Source organism: Protomyctophum bolini (assembly GCF_963924005.1).
Source record: "Protomyctophum bolini genome assembly, chromosome: 4".
Taxonomy (NCBI): Eukaryota; Metazoa; Chordata; class Actinopteri; order Myctophiformes; family Myctophidae; genus Protomyctophum; species Protomyctophum bolini.
The window spans coordinates 33,295,599-33,318,422 of NC_137865.1; the positions used below are offsets into that span (position 1 = coordinate 33,295,599).

General features: G+C 40.0%; 3 protein-coding genes across 5 annotated transcripts; 2 read left to right on the forward strand and 1 right to left on the reverse strand.

Moving 5' to 3' along the window:
• Positions 1-1,651: 1,651 nt before the first annotated feature.
• On the forward strand, positions 1,652-10,091 carry cd151 (CD151 molecule). Of its 2 annotated transcripts, XM_080761259.1 has the most exons (9): positions 1,652-1,808; positions 2,911-2,995; positions 3,715-3,906; positions 5,973-6,047; positions 7,747-7,767; positions 8,066-8,170; positions 8,538-8,693; positions 9,189-9,275; positions 9,607-10,091. In XM_080761259.1, exons 2-9 carry the CDS (start codon positions 2,912-2,914, stop codon positions 9,664-9,666), a joined length of 780 nt encoding a protein of 259 aa, XP_080617385.1. In that variant the 5' UTR covers positions 1,652-1,808; position 2,911; the 3' UTR covers positions 9,667-10,091. The 2 variants fall into 2 exon arrangements, with proteins under 2 accessions (XP_080617385.1, XP_080617386.1); XM_080761260.1 differs by lacking the exon at positions 7,747-7,767.
• Positions 10,092-10,555: 464 nt separating this feature from the next.
• gatd1 (glutamine amidotransferase class 1 domain containing 1) lies at positions 10,556-15,446 on the forward strand. Its single transcript, XM_080761464.1, has 7 exons — positions 10,556-10,756; positions 12,949-13,025; positions 13,558-13,663; positions 13,982-14,089; positions 14,921-15,012; positions 15,088-15,181; positions 15,278-15,446. The coding sequence occupies exons 1-7, from the start codon at positions 10,708-10,710 to the stop codon at positions 15,391-15,393; spliced, it is 642 nt and encodes a 213-aa protein (XP_080617590.1). The 5' UTR covers positions 10,556-10,707; the 3' UTR covers positions 15,394-15,446.
• Positions 15,447-15,745: 299 nt separating this feature from the next.
• Positions 15,746-22,394, reverse strand: chid1 (chitinase domain containing 1). Of its 2 annotated transcripts, none has more exons than XM_080761463.1 (13): positions 22,258-22,394; positions 21,945-22,158; positions 21,605-21,748; positions 21,077-21,209; positions 19,959-20,003; positions 19,704-19,810; positions 18,300-18,361; positions 18,098-18,187; positions 17,885-17,986; positions 17,329-17,478; positions 16,531-16,611; positions 16,391-16,433; positions 15,746-16,254 (listed from the first exon to the last, which is right to left on the reverse strand). In XM_080761463.1, exons 2-13 carry the CDS (start codon positions 22,056-22,058, stop codon positions 16,156-16,158), a joined length of 1,170 nt encoding a protein of 389 aa, XP_080617589.1. In that variant the 5' UTR covers positions 22,059-22,158; positions 22,258-22,394; the 3' UTR covers positions 15,746-16,155. The 2 variants fall into 2 exon arrangements, with proteins under 2 accessions (XP_080617589.1, XP_080617588.1); XM_080761462.1 differs by having other exon boundaries at positions 17,329-17,481.
• Between the last annotated feature and the right edge of the window lie 430 nt (positions 22,395-22,824).

Here is a 22,824-nt window from a genome sequence, read left to right on the forward strand (position 1 = left end):
TAACACACTTACAGTAACAATTTATGGACAACATTTAAATTGCTGCAGACCTTTTTCCACATCAAATTGTTCTTCTTCTTGTTATTTTTCCCAGTTCATTTATTTAGTTTTTGTAGACACAGTGTTTGTCATGAAAGATATAGTATTAATATAATGTGTACACTATATGTGTATGACCCAGGAGAGGAAGAGCAAAGGTGTGGTCCTGATGCTGCTGGGAAACAAACTGGATGTGACAGACGGAGACAGACAGCGAAGGGAGGTTACAACCAGGGATGGCCAGAAACTGGCAGATGTGAGGCCCATTTTAATCTTCGAAACAACCTTTAACACCCCATAAATGTTCCTGTTGAGAATGGAGACTATACTTTCTTTTTTTATTGCAGCATTACAAGGCAGTGTTCTATGAGTGCAGTGCCACAAGTGGATACAACATGGATGAGTTGGTGACTCGGCTCTCAGGGTAGGCTATGGGCCATGGCATAAACACTTTCCGCTGGGGCACATACTGTACTATGCTGAGTTACTGTAGATGCATGCTGGGAGTGGCACACAAAAAGACCATGTTTTTCATGCTGAAACCTTTTAACCTATTAAACCCTATACTTAGTTGACTGTGCTCCCAAGGGCTCTATACTATGGCTCCTTGCCTCCTTCCTATTTTCGTTCCTCGCTAAATATCTACAGAAAATAGCCGATCTACAAGCTTACGTGTTTCGTTGCATGCAATTATAATAATGAAGTTGAGTGTCTCTCCACATCTTCATCTTTTACCTTTCTGTATCTGTGATATCATCAATCAATCATGAGCTTTTTAGGAGTTACAAGGTTTCTACTGGAGAGTGTTTTCATGTTTCTTTTTCTTCTTCTCATTTCAGGTTGTTAGCGGCTATGCAAGATCAACAGTGTGAAGACACACTCTCACTAAGTGTGCATCCGACTAAGACAGGCTGCTGTACATAAACAGAGGACTGTCTTTACTGTCATACCAGTTCAGTTCAGATGTTTCATACATATTTCGCAGTAATTACCTTTATTGAGCTAGTAAGCGGGTCTAACATCAGTACCTGGTGTCCACTGTTCCAGATACTACAGTACATGGGGGAAACCAGTACAAGTGAGGAAATAAATGCAGTGAACGGGAGGCCGACAGGGCATTTCGTCTCCCTTGGGGAGGCCCGGTATCAAAGGGCCTCGACCCTCCCCCCCGTTCCTTTTTTATCACTTGTAGGCTACTGTAGCATATACTGTACAAACATGTTTAGTTGAGACAGCATGTTAATAGTTTACATACAGTAAGTTGTTTTGTAAATAGTTTCTGAATTACTTTGAATAGTTTCCAATCAATTAAACATTTTGTATAATAAATTAATACATAATAATTAATAACCTTTATACAGCTGAATAAATAATAATCAAATAAAACCACAGAATAGAAACATAAAACATTATGACATGTGTATTGGTCTGTCTTTGTCAATCTCTTGCTAAATTAACAGCATTTGCAGCAGTTGCAAATCCTTTACAGCAGCGCCTTGATTTTTGGTGACGTCGAAACAAGTCATGTACATGAGAAACCACCTGGTGGCAGGCCTGTGCACTCCAGAAGCTTGTGGTAAAATAACCCCCTATGTCAAAAGAGTACAGTAGGCATACTAGGGTGTTTGAGCGTCAGCTGAGACTGCTCACTGTCGCTTGTAACCTTCAAAGTGAGCGGTGTGTAGGATCTGGGGTTTAGCAGAACATCTGTAGACTTTCCCCTAATAATCCACACCCTCCAGCTGGCCCACCATCTACAGCAAGAGCAGGTAAGAGTTGTTTTGCTCATGTGAAATGACACCATGGTTTAAAAATAATAATATGAATATGAGTTTCTGGGTAGACTTTGTTTTGATGGACAGTAGCAATTTGGCATAAAGAAATGTATTACATTGTTTCCCAAAGAAACAGCTCTTATGTGTTGTAGTTCAGAATTCATACTATGGCTGTTTTCCCTTCATAATGTACCAGTAGTTTGTTTGGTCATGCATTTCCCCGTAAAGGAGAGAGATGTCCACTTGTACCTGAACTGAAGAACCTCCTCTCATGACGACATGTCAGATAGTGGTGGACGAGAGGGAGACTTGGTTATAAAATTAGGAAGGGTGTCATAACCATGTTATGTGTCTCCATCTACTCTTATGGCATAAGATGGCCTGGTTGAATTACTGGAATAGAAGACATATCTGTTCACTGGGTGGCATATGAGACAAGTTGTAAAGTATTTTTATCCCACAATTTCGTGAGAAGGACTCTTTGTTTTGTGTTACACCAACTTTCTGCAAGTGTTGGAATGATCCACAGTCTCATTTACAGGCCTCCGTTTTATATTTAGTTCTCTCTAATATTATTAAAACACTTCGAGAACATGTACAGATATTCTGTGACACACTTAAGAGTTGCACCTCGTCAATGTGTTGCTTCATATATCATACTTGTGTCTGGATACACATTGGACACAATATACAGTACAATCCTCTGTTCATTTATCCATTTAAATTACCACTGAGGATTTTACAGTGTAGTGCATGTGACACTGGGCCCCCCTTTTTTTACCTGACTCCATAGTGTGGAAGAATAACTTACACGATAGGCCACTAATAGGCTTAACTTATTGTCATGCAAGCATACAGGGAGGAAGTCATGCAATCATAATCTAACTGCAACCTTCTATGCGAATACCATGAGGTCATACACTGCCAAATCTTCAGTGTTGATTCAACTCCATGTGTACAGGATCCATTATTGTGCAATCTCAGGTTTAAATTAACACTAAGGATTTCATTGAGTAGCTTTGATTATTTTGTGCACTTGAAATGTCATCTTTTTGTGCCCCATTATGTTGTAACCATTATGAATTTGTCCTTTCAGAATGGAATCACGGAGAGAAAAAACGGACACATGCGGGACAATTTGTCTGAAATATCTGCTTTTTATCTTTAATGTTCTTTTTTGGGTAAGTTGACATGGTGAGTGATTGGCTTGGCTTCTCATGTGATATTGGAAAATCAGCTCTAATGAGGCAGCAACATCTCGTATTGCAGTTGTCCTTCGCATGCTGTCAACAGGTGACCTTTATTTCAACTCTTCTGTGTGGTTATATTCACAAGATAACAGACAACCACCAGCCTGAGCTGCCATGATTTGTCATTCCCAGTGTTATAATACAGTAAATTGCAATTACTAACCCATTTCTCAATTTTTGTATTAATGTAAACTGCATGCTAGCAGAGGACTAAACCAATTCCAGCATGCTTAATAGTACACACTCAGATACCAGACATGTGTGACCTATGTGCTCCAGATGAAGCTGATAAAACTCAGACTCTGCTGAATGCCTTCGTCTCTACAGTTGATAGGGCCGGGGATAAGGCCGTGTCTGTTTTGCATTACTACTATGTTTTAACAGTGCTAGGAGCTGCATGGAACTGGTATGAATTATCTTTATAAGGAATGTAGAGCATGCACATCCACTCTGGTGAACAGGGGCAGGATAAACAGCAGATCCAACTGAAAATATAAATAGAGTGTACTCTGCGATTAGCTCCTATTGCAGATGGCAGATCAACGTTTCGATCCAACAAAGGATCTTCATCAGAATGAGTTATGGTGGTACCATATTGCTGTGATCATCCTGTCTGAGTCCAGCTGATATAGGGCTATGTGTGCGTTCAGCTGGCAGGCGGGGTCGTGTTGGCGGTGGGAGTGTGGACTTTGATGGAGAAGAGTGACTACATCAGCCTGCTCGACGGCGGCTTGTACTCTGCCTCGGCGTACATTCTGATAGTCGCTGGAAGCATCGTGGTGGTGACGGGGATGGTTGGGTGCTGTGCCACCCTGAAGGAGATAAAGAGTCTTCTGATTGTGGTGAGAGTTCTCTCAAGTTTACACTGAATCATCACAGTGCATATAATGTATTATTAGATACCCAATAATCTAATAAGTAACCACCATGAGGATAGGAGTGTGTGTGATGTTTGGCAAAAGTAGTTTTGTGTGTGTGTGTGTGTGTGTGTGTGTGTGTGTGTGTGTGTGTGTGTGTGTGTGTGTGTGTGTGTGCGCGTGCGTGTGCGTGCGTGACGCGGCCTGTTGTAGCGCCACCATAACGCTGATTTGAAAACTGTCAAGTGGCATTTCTTCCTCTGCCTAGTGGGAATATGCATGCACAGTTTCACCGCAATTGGACGCTGCGTTGAGGAGTTGTGGCGATTTGTACAAAACGGGTACAAAGCGTGCTAATCCTGAAAACTTTAGAAGCCAATCGTAGCAAATCAGGATGGATTATGAGAAATCAAATAAACCCATCTTGATCACATGTGCATGTGTACCGATTTGCGTGTTTGGTAGCCAATCTTAGCCATTCAGGATAGAGTCTGAAAAATCAGAAAGACCTGTTTCGTTGAATGGCTCTAGAGAGACTGTGTACCAATTTGCGTGATGTTTGGACAAAATCTGTAGGTGTACTGTCCAAAGAATTGTTTTGCACAAAGCTGCTTCATGGTGGCGCTATAAGAGGCCAATGTGAAAACCTTGGGGCAGAGGTTCAGCTGTGGCATTCAGGGAGTGTGTGTGCAGAGTATGGCTGCCAACGGTGCCGGAGATTAGCTGCATGTCTACAGATGGACACACACACACACACACACACACACACACACACACACACACACACATACACACACACCACACGGAAGGGCGGACGGATACATTATTGTCTCTCCCCATGCCTTCGGCCTGGTGGAGACAATAATGTATCTATATCTATAATTCCTTCATGTTTACATTGAGTCATTTGGTAGTTTTAGTTTTTTAGATACAAGTAATCAAGTCAATTAAACAAGTTGTACACTTGTCCAAACCGATATAGCAGATTGTATTATCTGGGGTAAAAAAAACAAACCAAAACAAGACAAATTCAACAAGTCACTTTTTAAATATACAACACAACTTTGTTTGTTTTAGGTGTATTTAAAAGGTCTTTGTCCTAGGAGACATTTTGAATTCTTGTTGATTTAGAAACCTGAACCTAGTTGCTGTCTGGTCTGCGTGTAAAAGGGGAAGCTCGTTATGTCAGAAATACACAACCGTGTCAGGAATAACAGACAAAGTAATGCAGAGTGTGTCTTTAAGGGTTTAGATTTAGAGTCTGACTCATGCCAGAGGAATGAGGGGCATCACAAGCGGGTGCTTGGAGTTCAGTGTGAGCGTGAGACAGAATATATTATATGCAATACTGTACCGGCTCTGTAACATAAATACTATTTCCATGTTCCCTGCGACCACTGTAATGAATAGCATCATTCTTAGGATTCTGTATTAACCCAAATTCTCTTTTCAAATGAAATCAATTCAAAGTTTAATTCATTTCATTGTCATTAGATGTGAAACCAAATTTAAAGAATCAATGCACAAATAAATCTAAACTAATATACACAATAATAATTCACATGCAATAGAGACATTTCAAACTATATAACACGAGAAAGGCCTCAATATGAATCATCGTACATCATCATATTAACGTAACATGTCGATTTGCTCGTCCACATATGACGTAGATTCTCCATTCATTGTGAATGGGAATTAATAGCTGAATATAAAGTAATATAAAGTTAAAGTATAAACCTAATGATGCATTCTCAGTCAGTGCAGTATGAGGTAATGGCCACCGTAGCGTAATGTCACTCAGTTCAAGTATAGACACAAGTTCATTCTCCACATTGCAGAGTGTGTGTGTGTGTGTGTGTGTGTGTGTGTGTGTGTGTGTGTGTGTGTGCGCGCGTGCGTGCGTGCATGCGTGCCTGCGAGCGATGGTTAAATCAATATAACTATGTTGAATAACGTGAATGTTAAGAAATGCATATGAATATTATTAATTATTAATAATAACATTGTAATATGAAACATGATTGGTGTTGTCTGTGTCTCCACTACAGTATTTGGTCTTACTGATGTGTGTTTTCCTGCTGGAAGTCATTGCTGGAGTGTTGGCCTACATTAAATACCAAGAGGTATTTCTGAATATACTCGAATTAAGCTTCTAGAATTAATGCAAGAAGTATAATACGCCTAATTTATACTATACTATGTATGACAATTGACAAGTGAACGATGGAGTGAACGATGGAGTGTAAATCCCTACACTAGGTACAATATAATCCCATTTCCCTAAAATACATTGTGTACTAAGGCACTTGTAGTACTATACTACGTACATTACGTAGGCAAACTAAATCACTGCATACCTGGAAACAAACCACCTATATGAACAATTTAAATCCGGCTTCCGCACCAAACACAGCACTGAAACTGCCCTCCTCAGAGTCACCAATGATCTCCTGCTATCTGCTGACACCAGTTCACTCAACATCCTCATCCTCCTTGACCTCAGTGCCGCCTTCGATACCATTCACCACCCCATACTCATCTCACGCCTCAAATCCACCCTTGGAATCACTGGCACTGCCCTCTCCTGGTTCCAATCATATCTCACCGACAGACAGAATTTTATTTCCATCAATAACAGCCAATCACTCACGTCACCTGTCACCCATGGCGTCCCCCAAGGTTCAGTACTTGGTCCCCTTCTCTTCATCCTCTACATGCTCCCCCTTGGCCAGATACTCCGCACTCATGGTCTCCGCTTCCACTGTTATGCCGATGACACTCAACTGTATCTCCCCGCCAAAACCATCACCGCCATCACCCACTCCACTCTCACCTCCTGCCTGACTGACATCAAAACATGGATGCAAACAAACTTCCTAAAACTCAACTGCAATAAATCCGAAATCCTCATCATTGGCCCTGACTCCCTCACCCGTTCCTCCCATGACTTCTCCCTCACCATTGATGGCTCCACTGTCACCCCCTCCACCCGAGTCCGCAACCTTGGTGTCATCCTTGACCCCACCCTCTCCTTCCAGCCCCATGTCAACCAGATCACCAAAACCACCTTTTTCCACCTCTGTAACATTGCCCGCCTTCGTCCCATGCTATCCCACACGGCCGCTGAAACACTCATTCATGCCTTCATCACATCCAGACTCGACTACTGCAATAGCCTCCTGTATGGCGTCACCACCAAGGTCCTCAAAAAAATACAATATGTTCAAAATTCCGCCACCCGCCTACTCACCAGAACCAGATCCAGGGACCACATCACACCCATACTCCGCGAACTCCACTGGCTCCCAGTCAAGTCCAGAATTTAATTCAAAATACTCACCATCACCTACAAAACCCTCAACAACCAGGCCCCCCTCTACCTCTCTGAACTCATCAACCGCCATGTCCCCACCCACTCCCTCAGGTCAAGCACTGCCAACCAACTGGAACCCCACAGATCCAACAAACGGACATGGGGAGACAGGGCCTTCGCAGTGGCTGCCCCTTCTCTTTGGAACTCACTCCCAACTCACATCAGAGCTGCCCCCACCCTCGAAATGTTCAAAAGCACACTCAAAACCCACCTTTTCAAACTGGCTTTCCCTACATCCATTTTTCATTTCATGTTCCTTGATGTGGTCTCTATTTAGTTTTTTGTTTGTTTTCTAATCTTGGGTAATGTTCTTGAAATTGCACATGTACTGTAGCCTGACATGATTTCTGCATGCCTACATCATGCATGCATGTACAGTATGCATGCACTTAATTTGTCTGTTCATCCAACTTTCTCACGTCTGTTTCTTGCCCCTTTTCTTGCTCCAGTGTTTCCCTTTCTGCTACCAGGTAATCACCACTGTGTCATACGTCTCTGTGTTGTATCAAACTGTTGCCCCCAACTTGCTCAGATTTCACCCTTTTCACTACGTTTCAATTTATGTGGATAGCTCCCATGTTAGATAGGGTAGTACAGTACCTCATATATTTTTGAGTTACGCAGGCTCCAGACAAGTGTGGTAGGAAAGAAACCTGACCGTGGCATGGGCTATATTTATGAACAAGCAAAATAAACACATCAATGCAGGTGACAAATGTTGAAATGTATCCCATTATCAGTTTCTCACGTTCTCCTGCTGCCTCACAGTTGGATGATGAGCTCAGACACAACCTGACGGAGACCATGCAGCAGAAGTACCAGCAGCCCGGTGAGGAGACCATCACACAGGCTGTGGACAAGCTCCAGCAGGAGGTATGGAAGCTTGACACACACATAGAATGTTGTCCCAACCTGTTGTGTCTGTTGTGTCAGACTGTTGTGTCAGATATGAGATTAATATTTTGTATACACTACAAACAGACTCAAGATAGTTGGATTTATAAAGGTCTGGTTTACTTTTGTGAATTTGCACAGTAAACATGGACATTTTTTAACCTCAGTTAAATTGACACAGGATTATTTCTTACTGTGTGAGGTGTTCATTTGAGGCCAGTTCACTTCAGTTCACACAAATGTCCTATTGTGCTAAATGTAAACAAAGTCCATTATTATTATTATTTTAACTCAAATTAAATTAGTCATACTATATATGAACCCTATATCTTTCTGTGTGTGCCAGTTTAAGTGCTGTGGCAGTAACAGCTCTGTAGACTGGTCAGGCAGTGTGTGGATCCATGCAGCAGAGAATGACAGGCTGGTACCTGATAGCTGCTGCAAAACTCCCAGTGAAGGCTGTGGTCAAAGGGACCATCCCTCCAATATCTACAAGGTTGAGGTACGCATGGAAGCCTCATTAGCTGGATTATTAACATAATCTTTTTCTCATTCTGCAATTTGACGTTTGAACTATATGAATACTGATTGTGATTTACTGATAGATATTGTTAATGACAGCATGTCATCATTAATGAATTATCCATTCTTTTCAAGGATTGTTTATAAAACAATCCTTGAAAAGAAGGTATAATTAATTAAATGGCATTGTTGTTTGATTGAGAAAGTATAATTTACTTTGATAAATGTTACCTAATAAAATGTGTGATTATGGAATACACTTGCCAACTGAAATCAAAATGCAATCAGCACCCGTTTGTAATTAATTACATTTAAACAGGGTTGAACCAGAATCAGAACTGTAATCACTGAACACACTGTAAACTACTACATCCATATGCAGTGCATCTGTGTTTTAACTAATGTCTAGTTGTGTTGTTCCTGACAAATAAACAAACAACTGATAACTAATGTTCCCTTCACTTTATGCTCTCAGGGAGGCTGCGTTAGGCAATTAGAGAACTTCATCTTGAGTCAATTACACATCCTTGGAGCAGTGGGAATTGGCATTGCCTTTCTCCAGGTAATTACAATATAAATACAGCAGGTTCATACATCTATAACTGAAAGACATCTCGTTTAGAACAAATGTGCGTGTGTGTGTGCGTGTGTGCGTGCGTGTGTGAGACATAAATAAACAACATCACATTCACTTCCTGAACACAGAAAGAAAATATTTAGTTAATACCCCAAAACATGAATAAATATAGGCCTACATCACATATGTTTTCTTTGTCTGTTTCCCTACGCTTCATCTAAGTGTGTGTGTGTGTGTGTGTGTGTGTGTGTGTGTGTGTGTGTGTGTGTGTGTGTGTGTGTGTGTGTGTGTGTTATTAATTGTCTCTCTCTTTCAGCTTGTAGGAATGATGTTCACCTGCTGCCTTTATCGAAATTTGAAAGAAGATCCATATTGACACTGACACATTGACAACACACACCATGCATTCTCAATCTGGTTACATATATCTTTGTTTTTATGGGGTGTGCATGGTTTTTAGTTTTTTTTAATTGACAATATGAAGTGGTTAGGCTGTTTGCCAATGAATAAGCCATGCTGCTGGACAGCACTGTCCTGTTTTGGATTATATTCCATCGCATGCACTCTCAGTTTTCACTTTAATTTTAAAGCCATTCAAGATGATGGTATATAGGATTGTGTATTTTATTTAGTTTAATTATGTAGTCTGTTTGCTACTTTGTATTATGTGTACTTTATTTTATAGTTGTCACAAGGATGTCACATTTTCGTAAGCAGTGTTTTCCACAGTATTTTAAAACATATACCGGTATATTGAGTTTAATTGATTATTGATGGATAAATAAATAAAGAATGATCGTGTTTGTTTGTTTAATTTAAAAGCAAATACCTTTGTGTGTTAATTTTGAGGGGGAAATTCTGTTTTTTTTTATGTCAGCTCCCCCAAACATAGGTCTATTTTGTGTTTTTAAACGTAGGCCTAAACATAATTTAATTATATTGCATGTTGTTTACTGATGTGTGTATACTTTTGTAATAGCAGGTTTTAGTGTGCAAAGTATTACACTTTGAAGAAGACCATAGTCTTTTTCCCCCTCACAAATCCAGCTGATGAATAGAATTATAGAACAGAAGTTATTATTTTTGCTAATATTAGGCATTATAGGTATCACTAACATATCCTTTACTTTTAATTACAAAGAACAAAATAACAAAACATGGTTATTGCCAGCAGTCAGAGTCAAACATGCAAAATTGCAACCCTGTACGATCGAACATTTATTTTGAAAATGAATCAGCGATTCAGCGGATGTTGTTGTCAGCTGACTACCCTTCTTCCTTCCTTGTTCCGTAGTCCATTGGTTTCTTATCATTATGTGTTTCTTCTGATATTTTTTTACGCGAAAAACGCAAATTGATTTCAAGCTAATTAATTAGGTGACGTCCATATTCTCCGTAAAACTTTAGGGAAACAGAAATGTCTGCAAAACCAACTTGCCTGATAGTGGCAAGTGCTGCTCCGCAAGGTAGGTCCATTGAACATGCTCATCTAGCCCCTCTCGGAACCCTACATAAAGCTTTTATGAAATTTGATTGTCGCTTTATATAATCAAAGTGTCAGAAACTTTACTACATTTGGGTTCTGCTTGCTCATGCTCATCATGAGACGGCCGTGGCCTCTGACTGTACGCGATTGAATTGTTCTGGTTTGGACTCATAGTCATTCATTTATTTTATTTGAATCATTGTTCGGATTTTTAGCGGCGTTTTTCCGAAAAACGCGTCCAGTGTGCAACCACCTATACTGTCTTAACCTTGGCTTGTAGAACTGTTTAACGCCCTGCCAACAGTCATTAAGACATGCGAATTCCTTCACTGATTCAAAACCGCTCTCAAATGGCACCTGGACGTCTGCAATTCGAAACTGGCCCCCGTAAAATCTGAATCCCCCACCCACCCCTTTTCCCCTCACTGTTCCCTTTTTACCTCTATGATGATTTCCTGTTTTTGGCTATATAGAAGTACATGTATATTTCTATTTGTATGTCTAAATGTTATGATGAATTGAACATGCGGTGGTAAACAAGTGTAATGCTTTATGGTGTCGTCCACAGTTAACAGTCTTGTATTGAGTTGTGCTTGAAATGTACTGTAATTCTCCAAACTGTTTTTCTTCAATCAATCATTGGATCATCAATCATTGGATCAAGAGTGAGCTGTAAATCTATCCTCCGTACCCAACAAAAAACAACAAACAATGCTTGGAGGGCAAAATTAGGGCGATATCCACTCATTATCAAAATATAGAAGAGAGCACTTAAATTTCATAACCACCTAAAAGAAAACGACCCATAATAGCCCTCAATCATAGCGAAAACCTATAGGGATGCCCTCTCAGTCGGCTGGTCCAGGGACAAACGCAAGCAAAACCACAGACGGAAAAGAAAAGTAGAAAACCCATTGGATTATAAAGAGACTATGGAAAGAGACTACCTAAAACCAACGCAAAATGGAATGCCATCTATCACTAAAATGAGAATATACATTGGCTGAATACCTGAGCATGGTAAACGACCAAAAACTTAGGAATGCATTGACTACTAGGTACAGACTCAGTGAACACAGCCTTGCAGAAAGGCTGGCACAGACAGACCCCACTCCCAAGGGAAGACATGCACTCACTGCACACAAAATGTGGTGGAAACCGAACTACACTTTCTAACCAGTAACCACCTGCCCACTATACCAAGACATCAGAGACACATACTTCCCACAGATTACACACACACCCAGAGCGAGTTTTAAACTATGACCAATAGACCAACGACAAAACAATGCCATAACTATTGGGAGAAATACAACAATTTGCTAACACAGCAGCAAGATTTGTGAACTGTTGCGACAAAAAAAGGTTAGCTAATGGAATACAATCATATTTGTCCAAAAGTGACTGCAAAGAAATGCTATTTGTTTCAAGCTTCAAGCTTTATATACCCTTTGTAACATGTATATAACGATGCAATGTGACATAGCTCTGTCTACAAAATGCTGTACCCCCTCCAGCTGTATATACTTTCCCCATTTTCAACAGTTTTTATTGAATTTTGACACTTGCTTTGACAATGTAAACTTTATTGGCATGTTTTCTCATGCCAATAAAGCTCCTTTGAATTTAATTGAGTATCAGATGTATTAGCCATGGTTAACATGACGCTTGTATTTCATGATTATGACAGTCATGTATCAGGGCTACATGTATTGGATCAATTTGGATGGAGTTTGACAGTTTTACTGGTACTTTTTCGACTGATAGTCTTGATTCAAGGCTACTACTGTCCGTCCCCGGTGGTGCAGCGTTGTCTCAGCCTGATCCTTTTTTCTTTTTTTAACAATATATTTATTGACATTTTTCAATTTTATAAAACATTACAGTGTTATAGCTTTTTTGTTAATAAAATGTCCATAAACAAACAAACAAACAAACATCTGATGATAGATACAGCTGATACAAGATCACATGGTGTCACCTTTGCGATGTGCTATTGGCTATTTTCGGTGCTAGCTGGACAACGTCGTACACCGAGGCGTTAAATTAGGCAGCTACTAGCCCTGGAACATGACTGACTGTCATGAATAATCGCTCGTGAAGTACGAGCGTCATGTGAACCATGGCTACTACAGAGCTACATCTTTACTAATGTGTCAGCCTTGTTCGCAGGGGTGTCGGCAAAGTCTTTCCACCAGTCCTTCACTCTTTGCACGTCAGTGTTTAACTTGCAGACGGCCACACCAGGGGTGAGAATCAAAACATCTGTATTAAAATGTTGACACTTTCCAAAAACGTTCAAAGATTTTCCAGAATGTATTGGTGAAAATATAGTAAATGTTCCAGACACTATATTTGAAATAGGGCTTATATACCAGTAGTTAATTCATAATGTGCATTTTCCCTTCCTAAAAATGTGTTGGAGTCAAAACATACATTTTGTCTTTGAAATTAAGTGTAGTAAAAGTCACAAGCACACTCAGGCCTATATCTTGCACCACCCCTTATCTCTAAACCTATTTGCCATTTTTTACTATTTTGAATAACCTTTTAAAATAGTTCAAATAGCCGATCTACAAGCTCACAACATGTCGATGTAGATCGGCTAGTTGAACTATTTCAAAACTGTATAGGGCCCTCAGTCTCAAACACATACTCAAGTAAACTGATACTCTTTTTTTTTAATTGATAGGCCTACTCAAGTAAATGTATTTGGTTACTGTCCATCACTGGGCACAGAACACACACGCAGGGCGTTCTAATTTGTGGTTCTGTATGCAGGGGAAGCCTATCGACTTTTGTGGGGTTGATGAAAGCACTGCTAGGTGGGTGCAGGACTTCAGTGTGAAACCTTATGCAACACCTGCCAAACTTGAATCTATTGATGGTGAGTATCAAGAAAATATTTTAATTGGATACACACAAGAAATACAATGTTTGCAATCTAATAATCAAAATGTGAATGCTTGTCCAACATTATAATTTTATAATAATGTAATTAATATTAAATTACAAATATAAAAGTGTTTGACATCTGGGTAAATGGTAAGACATTTCACGATATCGGATTGTCTGAACATTTCCCATAAATTTGTATAACATTAATTAAAAAAAACGAATTGGTACACTTAACTAGTTGCAGCCCTATTTGGTTTTGTTTTGATTAAGCTCAAGCTCAAGGTCATGTCATGATGGCCTGTTCCAGGTGCCCGATACCAGGCATTACTCATTCCAGACTGCCCAGGAGCCCTGCATGACCTGGCACACAGCGGCTCCTTACACCGTATCCTCACACACTTCATCTCTCAGCAGAGTGAGTCCCTAGATCTTATGGAATGCAGTGTCAGTGAAATTGAAAATCAGTTACAATCCAGGACTTATTTTAACAAATCAAATGTTATAACACGTGAAGTTATTTGAAGCAGTGCACTGGATTGGACATATTGTAGTTTGAACATCATGGTATTTACCTGTCTCCAGTCAGCGAGACAGACATATAAGTTAAGTTAGATATGGTATTGGTATGGTATTTTATTGGGAGCAACATTTTTCCACTCTAGATACTTTCTTCCCCATCATCTTTATTTAATAGAAAGGCTGTTTGGGTTCTTGAAAACCTTACATTTGTGTGTTACCACTTACCATTACTCTATTACTGTAGAGAGGCAACACATACTGTAATGCAGTGGTTCTCAACCTTTTCTGCCCGCAACCCTCCAAAATAATCGATGACAAGCTTAGAACTTAAGTGTAGGAGTTGAAGCATTACATTTAGTTTGACTCCGTTCCACAGATAAATATTGTGAAAATAGCCGAACTACAAGCTAGATCATTTTTATTTATTTTTGCTTCTTTCTTATATAATTTGGCCAACGTTTCACCAGTTTTTATAGTATAGTTTGGTTACTTTAGCAGTAATGGTCTTTTTTTCTTTTCTTTTTAAAATCATGTGGGGAACCCCCTGGTGGTCGACTCCCGGACCACAGGCCCACTGGTTGAGAACAACTGCTTTACATTTTTATTTAGCTATTTTTCAATAGCTAAATTATAACATGTTTAAAACACCAAAAGGGGTTCCAGCCCAAAATGGGTTAATGTACACTGACTGGTCATTGATGCTGGAGCTGTTTTGTCCTAAATGCAGAACCTGTATGTGCTGTGGGCCAGGGAGTATCAGCTTTATGTTGTGCCACTGAGGGACAAAAGTGGATCTTCAATGGGTACAGTTTAACAGGGGTGAGTGTCTCATCTGATATTTATGCACATGGGAATTTAAAAATAATTTCTAGTAACAACTATTTTCCATCCAAGCCATCTGTATTTGAGCTGGTGCGAAGGCCTGACTTTGCCAACCTGCCTCTGATCGTGGAGGACTTTGTGAAAGACAGTGGTGGATCATACACAGGTTTGCATAGAAGTACAGATATTGTGTATTTTTTTTTAAACATTTCTGTGATTATACCCAAAGCTAACCATACAATCCTTTGGCTTTGTTTTTCAGCGAGTCAAGAGGATGCTATGCATGTAGTCATAGATAGACACCTAGTAACTGGTCAGAATATTCATGCAACATCAATTGCTGTGAATAATCTAATCTGGCTCTGCAATGGAAAATAAAACTACCATATTAACAGTTCAAAGCCCATGCACAGGGTACGGACATGACAGTTTTATTCTGCTTATGTGGCTGTCTTTTTGCAATGCTTTTCTATGGGAAGTGAGCGGAAAACTGCTCGATGGCAACAGAACACATTGAAAAAATATGTCTACAGCACAGCTATCAGGCAAGGAAATAAGGTTGAGTTTGATTATTGTGGTAAAATGTTAGTAAATGGAAGCGAGGGCAAGGCATACTCATTCAAACACCAAAGCAGATAAGATAAGTCTTCAGTTGAGCCGACTGGCAGAAGCTTTCCACATGATGTTCAATCATTGGAACCAGTGAGAGTAAACGACTGATAACAAAACATTGATTTGTCTCTGCGGTTTTTAATAATCATGATCATGCACACACTTTGTAAAAGGGGAATCTGCTACTGCCATCTCTGTGTTGTTTTTTTTAGTTGACTCGTGTCCATGAAAAGGGAATAAAACAATATCTTTCAAAGCAACATGTCCCTGGTTTACATCAACAACATGATTCCTCAAACCGCTGCTTTGACATCCTCTGGGCGGCAGCAGTGCATATTGAGTATTAAGTAACTAAACTCAGTCAATGGTTGTTCCAGAGTTCAGCTGAGTAACTCAAGAGGGAAAAGAATCACTGCACACAGCACTGACATTTTTGGTACACCATGATTTGGGGGTGGAGCCAACATTTGGAAACCCACATGCTGGTGTTCTGAAGGTCCTTGGTAGTCAACTAGTAATTTGGCCTTTTCATAGAAGATCGTAGAAATAGTCCAGCCCTTGTCCTAGTTCCCACATGGATATTCCTGTGCCCAGTTCTGTGGCTAATGACATCCGTAGGTAGAGAGACTGGAAAGAAATAGGAAAATCTTAGTGCATAATGTAACTGGCAACTAGTAATCACATGGGGGTTTAGTGTTATTACTACTATTTATTGAGTAAATGTGTTCAGGTGCAAAGCTAAAATGAAATATAAGAGCTTTACCTTAAGAGTTGGGTAGTACACTACATGCTTGACTCCATTATTCCTAGAAATAAAGTAAAGCAACAAATCTGGTTAAGCTATGCCAAAAGTTTGTGTCACACATCATTTGTTCTTCCAAAAAAACATTATGTAATCTCCACCTCTTGTAAGAGAAATAGTGCTCTCCACTGTATTCATCCCAGAGAAGTTTTGGCCTCAGCTCTCGTAAAATTTCAATGTACCTGCAGGAAATAAGACAGGAGAGTAATAAAAAGAAAGATATGTTAGCCCAATTGTTAAAACTGCTCTACCATTTACTTATTTTGTGTTATTTATAGACTTTTCAAAACACAGTTGTCATAAGGGTAAACATTTTGTCAAATTATGGCTATAATATTATACACAGTAGCTTTATCTGGCATCTCATGTTGCCACTTCCAATTAATTTCCCAGCCTGCAGGGTATAGTAATCACTATCTGTTTTTGATTGATTGATTACTTCAGTTTGCAACGACAGGCACAGGAAAGTACAGTACAATACAAGGTCTGCTAAAAGGATGAAACCAGAGATTATCATGAGAACGATGGCTTCCATTATCGTATTTTCAGGAATAGAAAGCCTGCAGTTTCTATTAGCTTCAATTCCCCATTGATGATGTCACTGGTGGACAGGTTTCTGAACTGCCCACAGCCCTCCTTCTACACAGACTGAGTAGAAAATAATTGTGGTATTTTATCATGAACATTAGTGAGGACCAATTATATGAAGGCAGGTTGAAAAGTGGTGAAATGGTACTTTAAAAGGTAACAAATTAATGTGTCAAATAGAGGAAATGTGTCATATATGGAGGAAACTCTGCCATCAAACAGTTGTGGCAGATGGTTTGGTAGAATTCATGGCTGAAGAGACACTGGAGTTTATCTTCCATTTTCCAAGTAATAAATGACACAATCCTTACCTAGTCCCCAGGATTGGTTCAGCAGCTTGGTTGGAGAAGTCCAAACCATACAAGTTAAGTCCAATCAGGATCTTTTGTCTCCATTGAATATTGGGTGACAACTGGAGCACACAGTCTCTTACCCAAGGCAGAGGTGAGCTTGGGCCTGGTCTACTGGGAACAAAGATAGACTGTTTTCATTGAGAGTGAGCAGCTTCTAGCCTTCTACCACTTTGTACTGTAAAGACGGCCTTACACTAGCCGATAATCGGCCCAAATCGGGCATTTTTTACGCTCGGGAGTGCCCGACTCAATCTATCTGCTCGGGGTCCTCTCAAAGCGCAAGAATGTTTGATATTTGCTCTGCCCCGCTCTGATTATCCTGTAGTGTGTAGTGCTAACAGATTTCAGATTGAAAAGAAATCTGCTAGTGTAAGGCCACCTTAAGTATGAAAACGTAGTAGAATCCCGTTGAAATAGTCATTTTCTTTTACATCTCTGTACCTAAAATAAATACCATTGTATCCAGTTGGAACTTTGAAAGGTTGAATGAACTGTTTGTCTGTAAGAGCCTCACCTTCCAGCGTTGGAGTAGTCATAGGTCATAAGACTGAATCCATCCACTACTGGAGCCAACTGTTCAAACTCTTCCCTGCCAAACATGCCCGGTTGCCCTGAGCTGGTTGGAGAGATATTCGGATCAGAAATGCTTCCAAATCAGCACATCAGTCATTCATTTTGAGGCATTTGAACAGAATACTGTAAATATAAACCCCATTATATTCATCACCTTGTCACAGCAGGTGGAATGACAAGCACACAGTCAAATCTCTTTGCTTTCAGAGCCTCACAAATGTGTTTCACCAAGTGGACGAGCTCCCTGCATGAAAAAAGATAAACAGCACTCATTTGCAACTAACCCTGGAATACATGGAAATGTAGTGTAGTGAAGTGTTATCCAATCAGGGTGAAAAAGCAATAAACTAACTCACTTTCTTTTGTTTCCTCCCAGCTGGCTCCACAGCTCCAAAGTAAAACCATCAAAGCCTTCTGTCTGCAAGGTCATACAACAGCATGAAAGTATTGTATTTAGGGAATATTGCTATGGCTATAATATACACAGTAGCTTTATCTGGCATCTCATGTTGCCACTCCAATTCATTACCCAGCCTGCAAGGTATAGTAATAATCACTATCTGTTTTTGATTGATTGATTGAATACTTAACAGTTTGTAAGGACAGGCACAGGAAAGTACAGTACAATACAAGGTCTGCTAAAAGGATGAAACCAGAAAAGCCAGCTAGTTTCCATTCTCCATTGGTATAGTTTTCAGCAACGACTCGTCATAGATCTCTGATCTCAGCCCCCTCGCTGTGTCGTAAGGCAAACTGAACCAGAGCTGAACTGTGTGAATGACAATTCACACGCTTTGCGTTTGTAAAATTACTAATTTGCTGACTAAAGATTGAACGGAAAACTAATGGAAAGACGAGGCTTACGCTCAACATACGTACAGCTATTAGGAAGAGAGCTTTATCTCCGCAAAATCGGGGATATTATGAAGTATGAACACACTCACACAGAATGGAAAGATGATTTTGACAGCTACAGCCCCATAAGGCTACAACAACTGATACCTTATTGAAGAAACTATTATACATGTAATTGCTTAGCGAAACATCTGCAGAAATCTTTCATGCCCCATGTTTATTTTACATCTGCTGGTGAGTGCTCAAATGTTGACAATGTAGGCTACAGTAATGTAATTGATTTCCCATTTGCCTATGATAACACATGGTAGGCTATGATTCAAGAACACTTATTACACATAGGCTATTAATCTCCACGTTAACTCTGTTCATTGCAAATAGCTGATCTGCAGAGCAGTGAAGTTTTGGCTATTTGCTGGGTTTTCATTTAAACTAATAAATACATTCATCAAGAACACTAACAAGATACAATACAATGTTGATCGGGTGGTTTTTAAAGTTAAATCTGTTCATTGAAAATAGCTGATCTACAAGCTCACTACTAGGTTGTAGATGGATTACAATTATACTCAAATAAAATCATGACATGACCAGCTAGACACTCAATTAAAATAGAAACCTAATTTATTATATTAATGTGGATGTGGCTAAGTGGCTTAATTAAATGACCAGTGCTTGGCTGTTATGCATCCATGGTTCTGTGCGCCGTCAGTGCACATTTGCTTGAAACTTCATTGTTTGAAAGTCCAGACTAGGGTTCTACTTGCCCCACAACAAGGATGCGGGCTGGAAGCGACAAATGTTTACCCCCCTTTTGGGATATTTTGCTGGGCCCTATCCTCACATACTCAATTCAGCGTTCAATTCAACATCAATAAACAAAAAATGTCTGTATTTGTAATTACCTTTGCGACATCCACTAGCTCACTCCCCAGCTCTTCAATTTCATCCTCACTATCCAGTACACTCATGTAATCTTGGTAAGACCAGCCATCAAACAACAGTCGAGGCACTGAAAGCAAGACACACAGAGCACTTGATTGAAGATGACTTACCACACTACATGATAAGAATCGGAGTGAACATAAAATGTTAGCTCTGTTCCAAACAAGCAGAGCTGAGCAAGCTAGTAGTGTAGAGGACAAAGATGACCTACTCACCTATCTTGATTTTTCTATTCGACTTCCGGACAGATTTGACCCAGCCTGAAAAGTAGACAAAACAATCCTTAACACTTTACTATGAGGAGGACAATGCCCAATCTAACTTTCATCATAGGACGATGTATAAATCTGGCTTAAGGAAAAGTATTTATGAACAGAATTAATATCTGCTGTCTGAATGAGTGAAGGCAAGGCAAGGCAATTTTATTTATATAGCACCTTTCATACACAAGGCAATTCAAAGTGCTTTACAGAATAAAAACAAATACAAATACAGAGTGCAACAGTCAGTGCACTTTAAAATGAATACAGATTATAATAGATACAATTAAAATAAGATATAGGAGCATATAAATTACAACAAATACCACCTTTAATAGAAACAGAAAACACAGCTAATTTAAAGTCCAGGCAAGACCTAGCTGTTATTAGACATCACTGGGATAGGCAATGTTAAATAAATAGGTTTTTAAATTGGAATTAAAAATGGCTATGGTTGGGGATTTCCTAATGTGACCTGGAATGTTATTCCAGGTTTGTGGTGCATAATGGTGAAATGCTGCTTCACCATGTTTTGTTCCCACTATTGGGTGAACTATCAGTAGGCCAGCCTCAGATGACCTAAGGGTTATGGAGGGCTCATAAGGCTTCAGCATGTCTGAGATATAGCTGGGCCCAAAGCCACAAACAGATTTATAAACAAGTAACAACATTTTAAAATCTATTCTCTGGGACACTGGTAGCCAATGTAAGGTTTTTAGGACTGGTGTAATATGGTCATATTTCCTAGTTTTTGTCAGGACTCTAGCAGCAGCATTCTGAATCAGTTGGAGTTGACGAAGAGCTTTGTTTGTAAGTCCTGTGAGCAGACAATTACAGTAATCCAGTCTACTGGAAACAAAAGCATGTAGTGTTTCTACTTTCTAGGTCTTGCTTGGACATCATTCCTCTAACTCTTGCAATATTTTAAGGTGATAATAGGCCGATAAAATTACAGTTTTGATATGACTGTTAAAATTTAAATCTGAGTCTAGGACAACAGTCACAACACCAAGATCTCTCACCTGACTCTTGGGTATAAGAGACCGCGATTCAAGGTGAAGTGATAATTTTACCTGGGTCATGGTCATGGAGGCCGGTGACATCAAAACTTTCGGGTCCCCTTCGACGGAGCTGAAGCCACACTGGAGAGACTGAAGTCAGCTTGGAACCAAATACCTTGGCTACATCATAGCCATGGGAATTCCACTGTGGGGTCAGGGATGGCAGGATACAACAGAGACACAAATACAATATTGTTATATTGTATTTATCACTGTAGTGTATTTAACTCAACACGGTCCGAAATTTTACTTTGTAGCTCACCGACAAATGTCTGATTTAAAGAAAATAGAGACTTCTGATTAATGAAGGTTAAAGGTGAAAGCATAGAGATGATTTTGACTTATGTTCCCTTGCCTTACATTGTTATAGGCATCACAAATAAGAGTATTTTTTATTAGGGATAATAATAACACATCTATCATTTAACTGGAAAACTGGATATATTGCTCAGCACTAGTTATGACACAATTATGACACACCAGGTACATAAACATAATAGTGACAATGCTGTGTATCCTTTGACTTGGTTTCATACTTACTGGTGTGATATATCCGAGCACTGGTCCCTGGAATGTCCGTTTAATATGAGAACAAGATCTCTTTTCCTCTTTCACAATGTCCTTCCATTGTGGGTCTGACACAACAAGGCCTCTTTCCAACACTGGTAACGCTGCAGGTGATGCCTATTACATTTGGTAGAATAAAATACATTTAATAGCCTAGTAGTGACAGACATCCATGGCATTTAGAATAGCTGCGTGGTATAAGTAAGAGGAAGTCACTTTCTGCAGAGACTGCAAGGACTTGCCTGCCCTGCCAACAAACAACAATACAAATACTGCTCACAGCCACACACATAGGGGCCACAAGTTCACTCACCTCAGCCTCTACAGTTTTGTGTGACTTCTTCGAGTCTGTCTTTGAAAGCGTGCCACCAACCACCCAGCACGACGAGATGGTGTACAGCAGGATCAACGTTATTCTCATTTCCATTCAAGTGAGCAGGAGTAGTGAAGTGATAAATTGGTAAGCCGACGTGTGCATTCAGGTCGGGTGGTGCTTCTGTGTTCAGTGCAGGACAGGTACTTCCTTCCTGAATGAGATGAGATGGTGCAGATGTATGATAACTTATACAGCACATGTCTAGAACAACTCACTGCACCAATAGGAATAATTATACAATATACAAAACCTCGCTTTGCAGCCAGCTGACCACCGAACGATGCATTGCACTATGTCATCCATTTAAACCATTTGGGGCTTGTACAGTACACCCCTCCAGTCTGGTGGTGCTTTTGTGGGTGACAGCCAGGACAGCTACGGTTTCGTTTGAGCATGGTGGAGTCTACAATTAAGAGCCCATAGTCCGAGGGGACGAGTGCGTTGTGATTGGCAATGGCTAGCGGTATCATGAATATAATAACCGGCTTGCGTCACCAGGCTTTTGAATATAATGTGAATACGATTACGTACAATACTACAGTTTGTTTTTGTTTACAACTACAAATTCGTAATATAACAAGCAATAGTATGGTAATGATCCTGTTGTGTAGTTTTGGAAACATTACAAAGCCAGCGCCGCGGTCGGCCTAGCAACGATTTAGCCAATGACAGAGAGATCACCCGGCTCTCTCCCTGGGCTATGGGATGGGGTTCCACCTAATGGGGAAGTGAGGTCTGTCTGTTTTTCACATAGAGTATACCGGTATATAACTCTATGGTTTTTCAAAATAAACGTTCCAACCATCCAAATCAGCCT

What these genes read in the sequence shown, in the direction of transcription:
- cd151 (XM_080761259.1), top strand. Translation starts at nt 2,912, where the DNA reads ATGGAATCACGGAGAGAAAAAACGGACACATGCGGGACAATTTGTCTG. An exon ending in TGGACAAGCTCCAGCAGGAG is followed by an intron (nt 8,171 to 8,537) that starts GTATGGAAGCTT and finishes TGTGTGTGCCAG; the next exon opens with TTTAAGTGCTGTGGCAGTAA. An exon ending in CCAATATCTACAAGGTTGAG is followed by an intron (nt 8,694 to 9,188) that starts GTACGCATGGAA and finishes TTATGCTCTCAG; the next exon opens with GGAGGCTGCGTTAGGCAATT.
- gatd1 (XM_080761464.1), top strand. Translation starts at nt 10,708, where the DNA reads ATGTCTGCAAAACCAACTTGCCTGATAGTGGCAAGTGCTGCTCCGCAA. An exon ending in GGCAAGTGCTGCTCCGCAAG is followed by an intron (nt 10,757 to 12,948) that starts GTAGGTCCATTG and finishes CCTTGTTCGCAG; the next exon opens with GGGTGTCGGCAAAGTCTTTC. An exon ending in TGCAGACGGCCACACCAGGG is followed by an intron (nt 13,026 to 13,557) that starts GTGAGAATCAAA and finishes TTCTGTATGCAG; the next exon opens with GGGAAGCCTATCGACTTTTG.
- chid1 (XM_080761462.1), bottom strand. Translation starts at nt 22,058, where the DNA reads ATGGAAATGAGAATAACGTTGATCCTGCTGTACACCATCTCGTCGTGC. An exon ending in TGCTCGGATATATCACACCA is followed by an intron (nt 21,210 to 21,604) that starts GTAAGTATGAAA and finishes CTGACCCCACAG; the next exon opens with TGGAATTCCCATGGCTATGA. An exon ending in ATTCCACCTGCTGTGACAAG is followed by an intron (nt 17,987 to 18,097) that starts GTGATGAATATA and finishes CTCTCCAACCAG; the next exon opens with CTCAGGGCAACCGGGCATGT.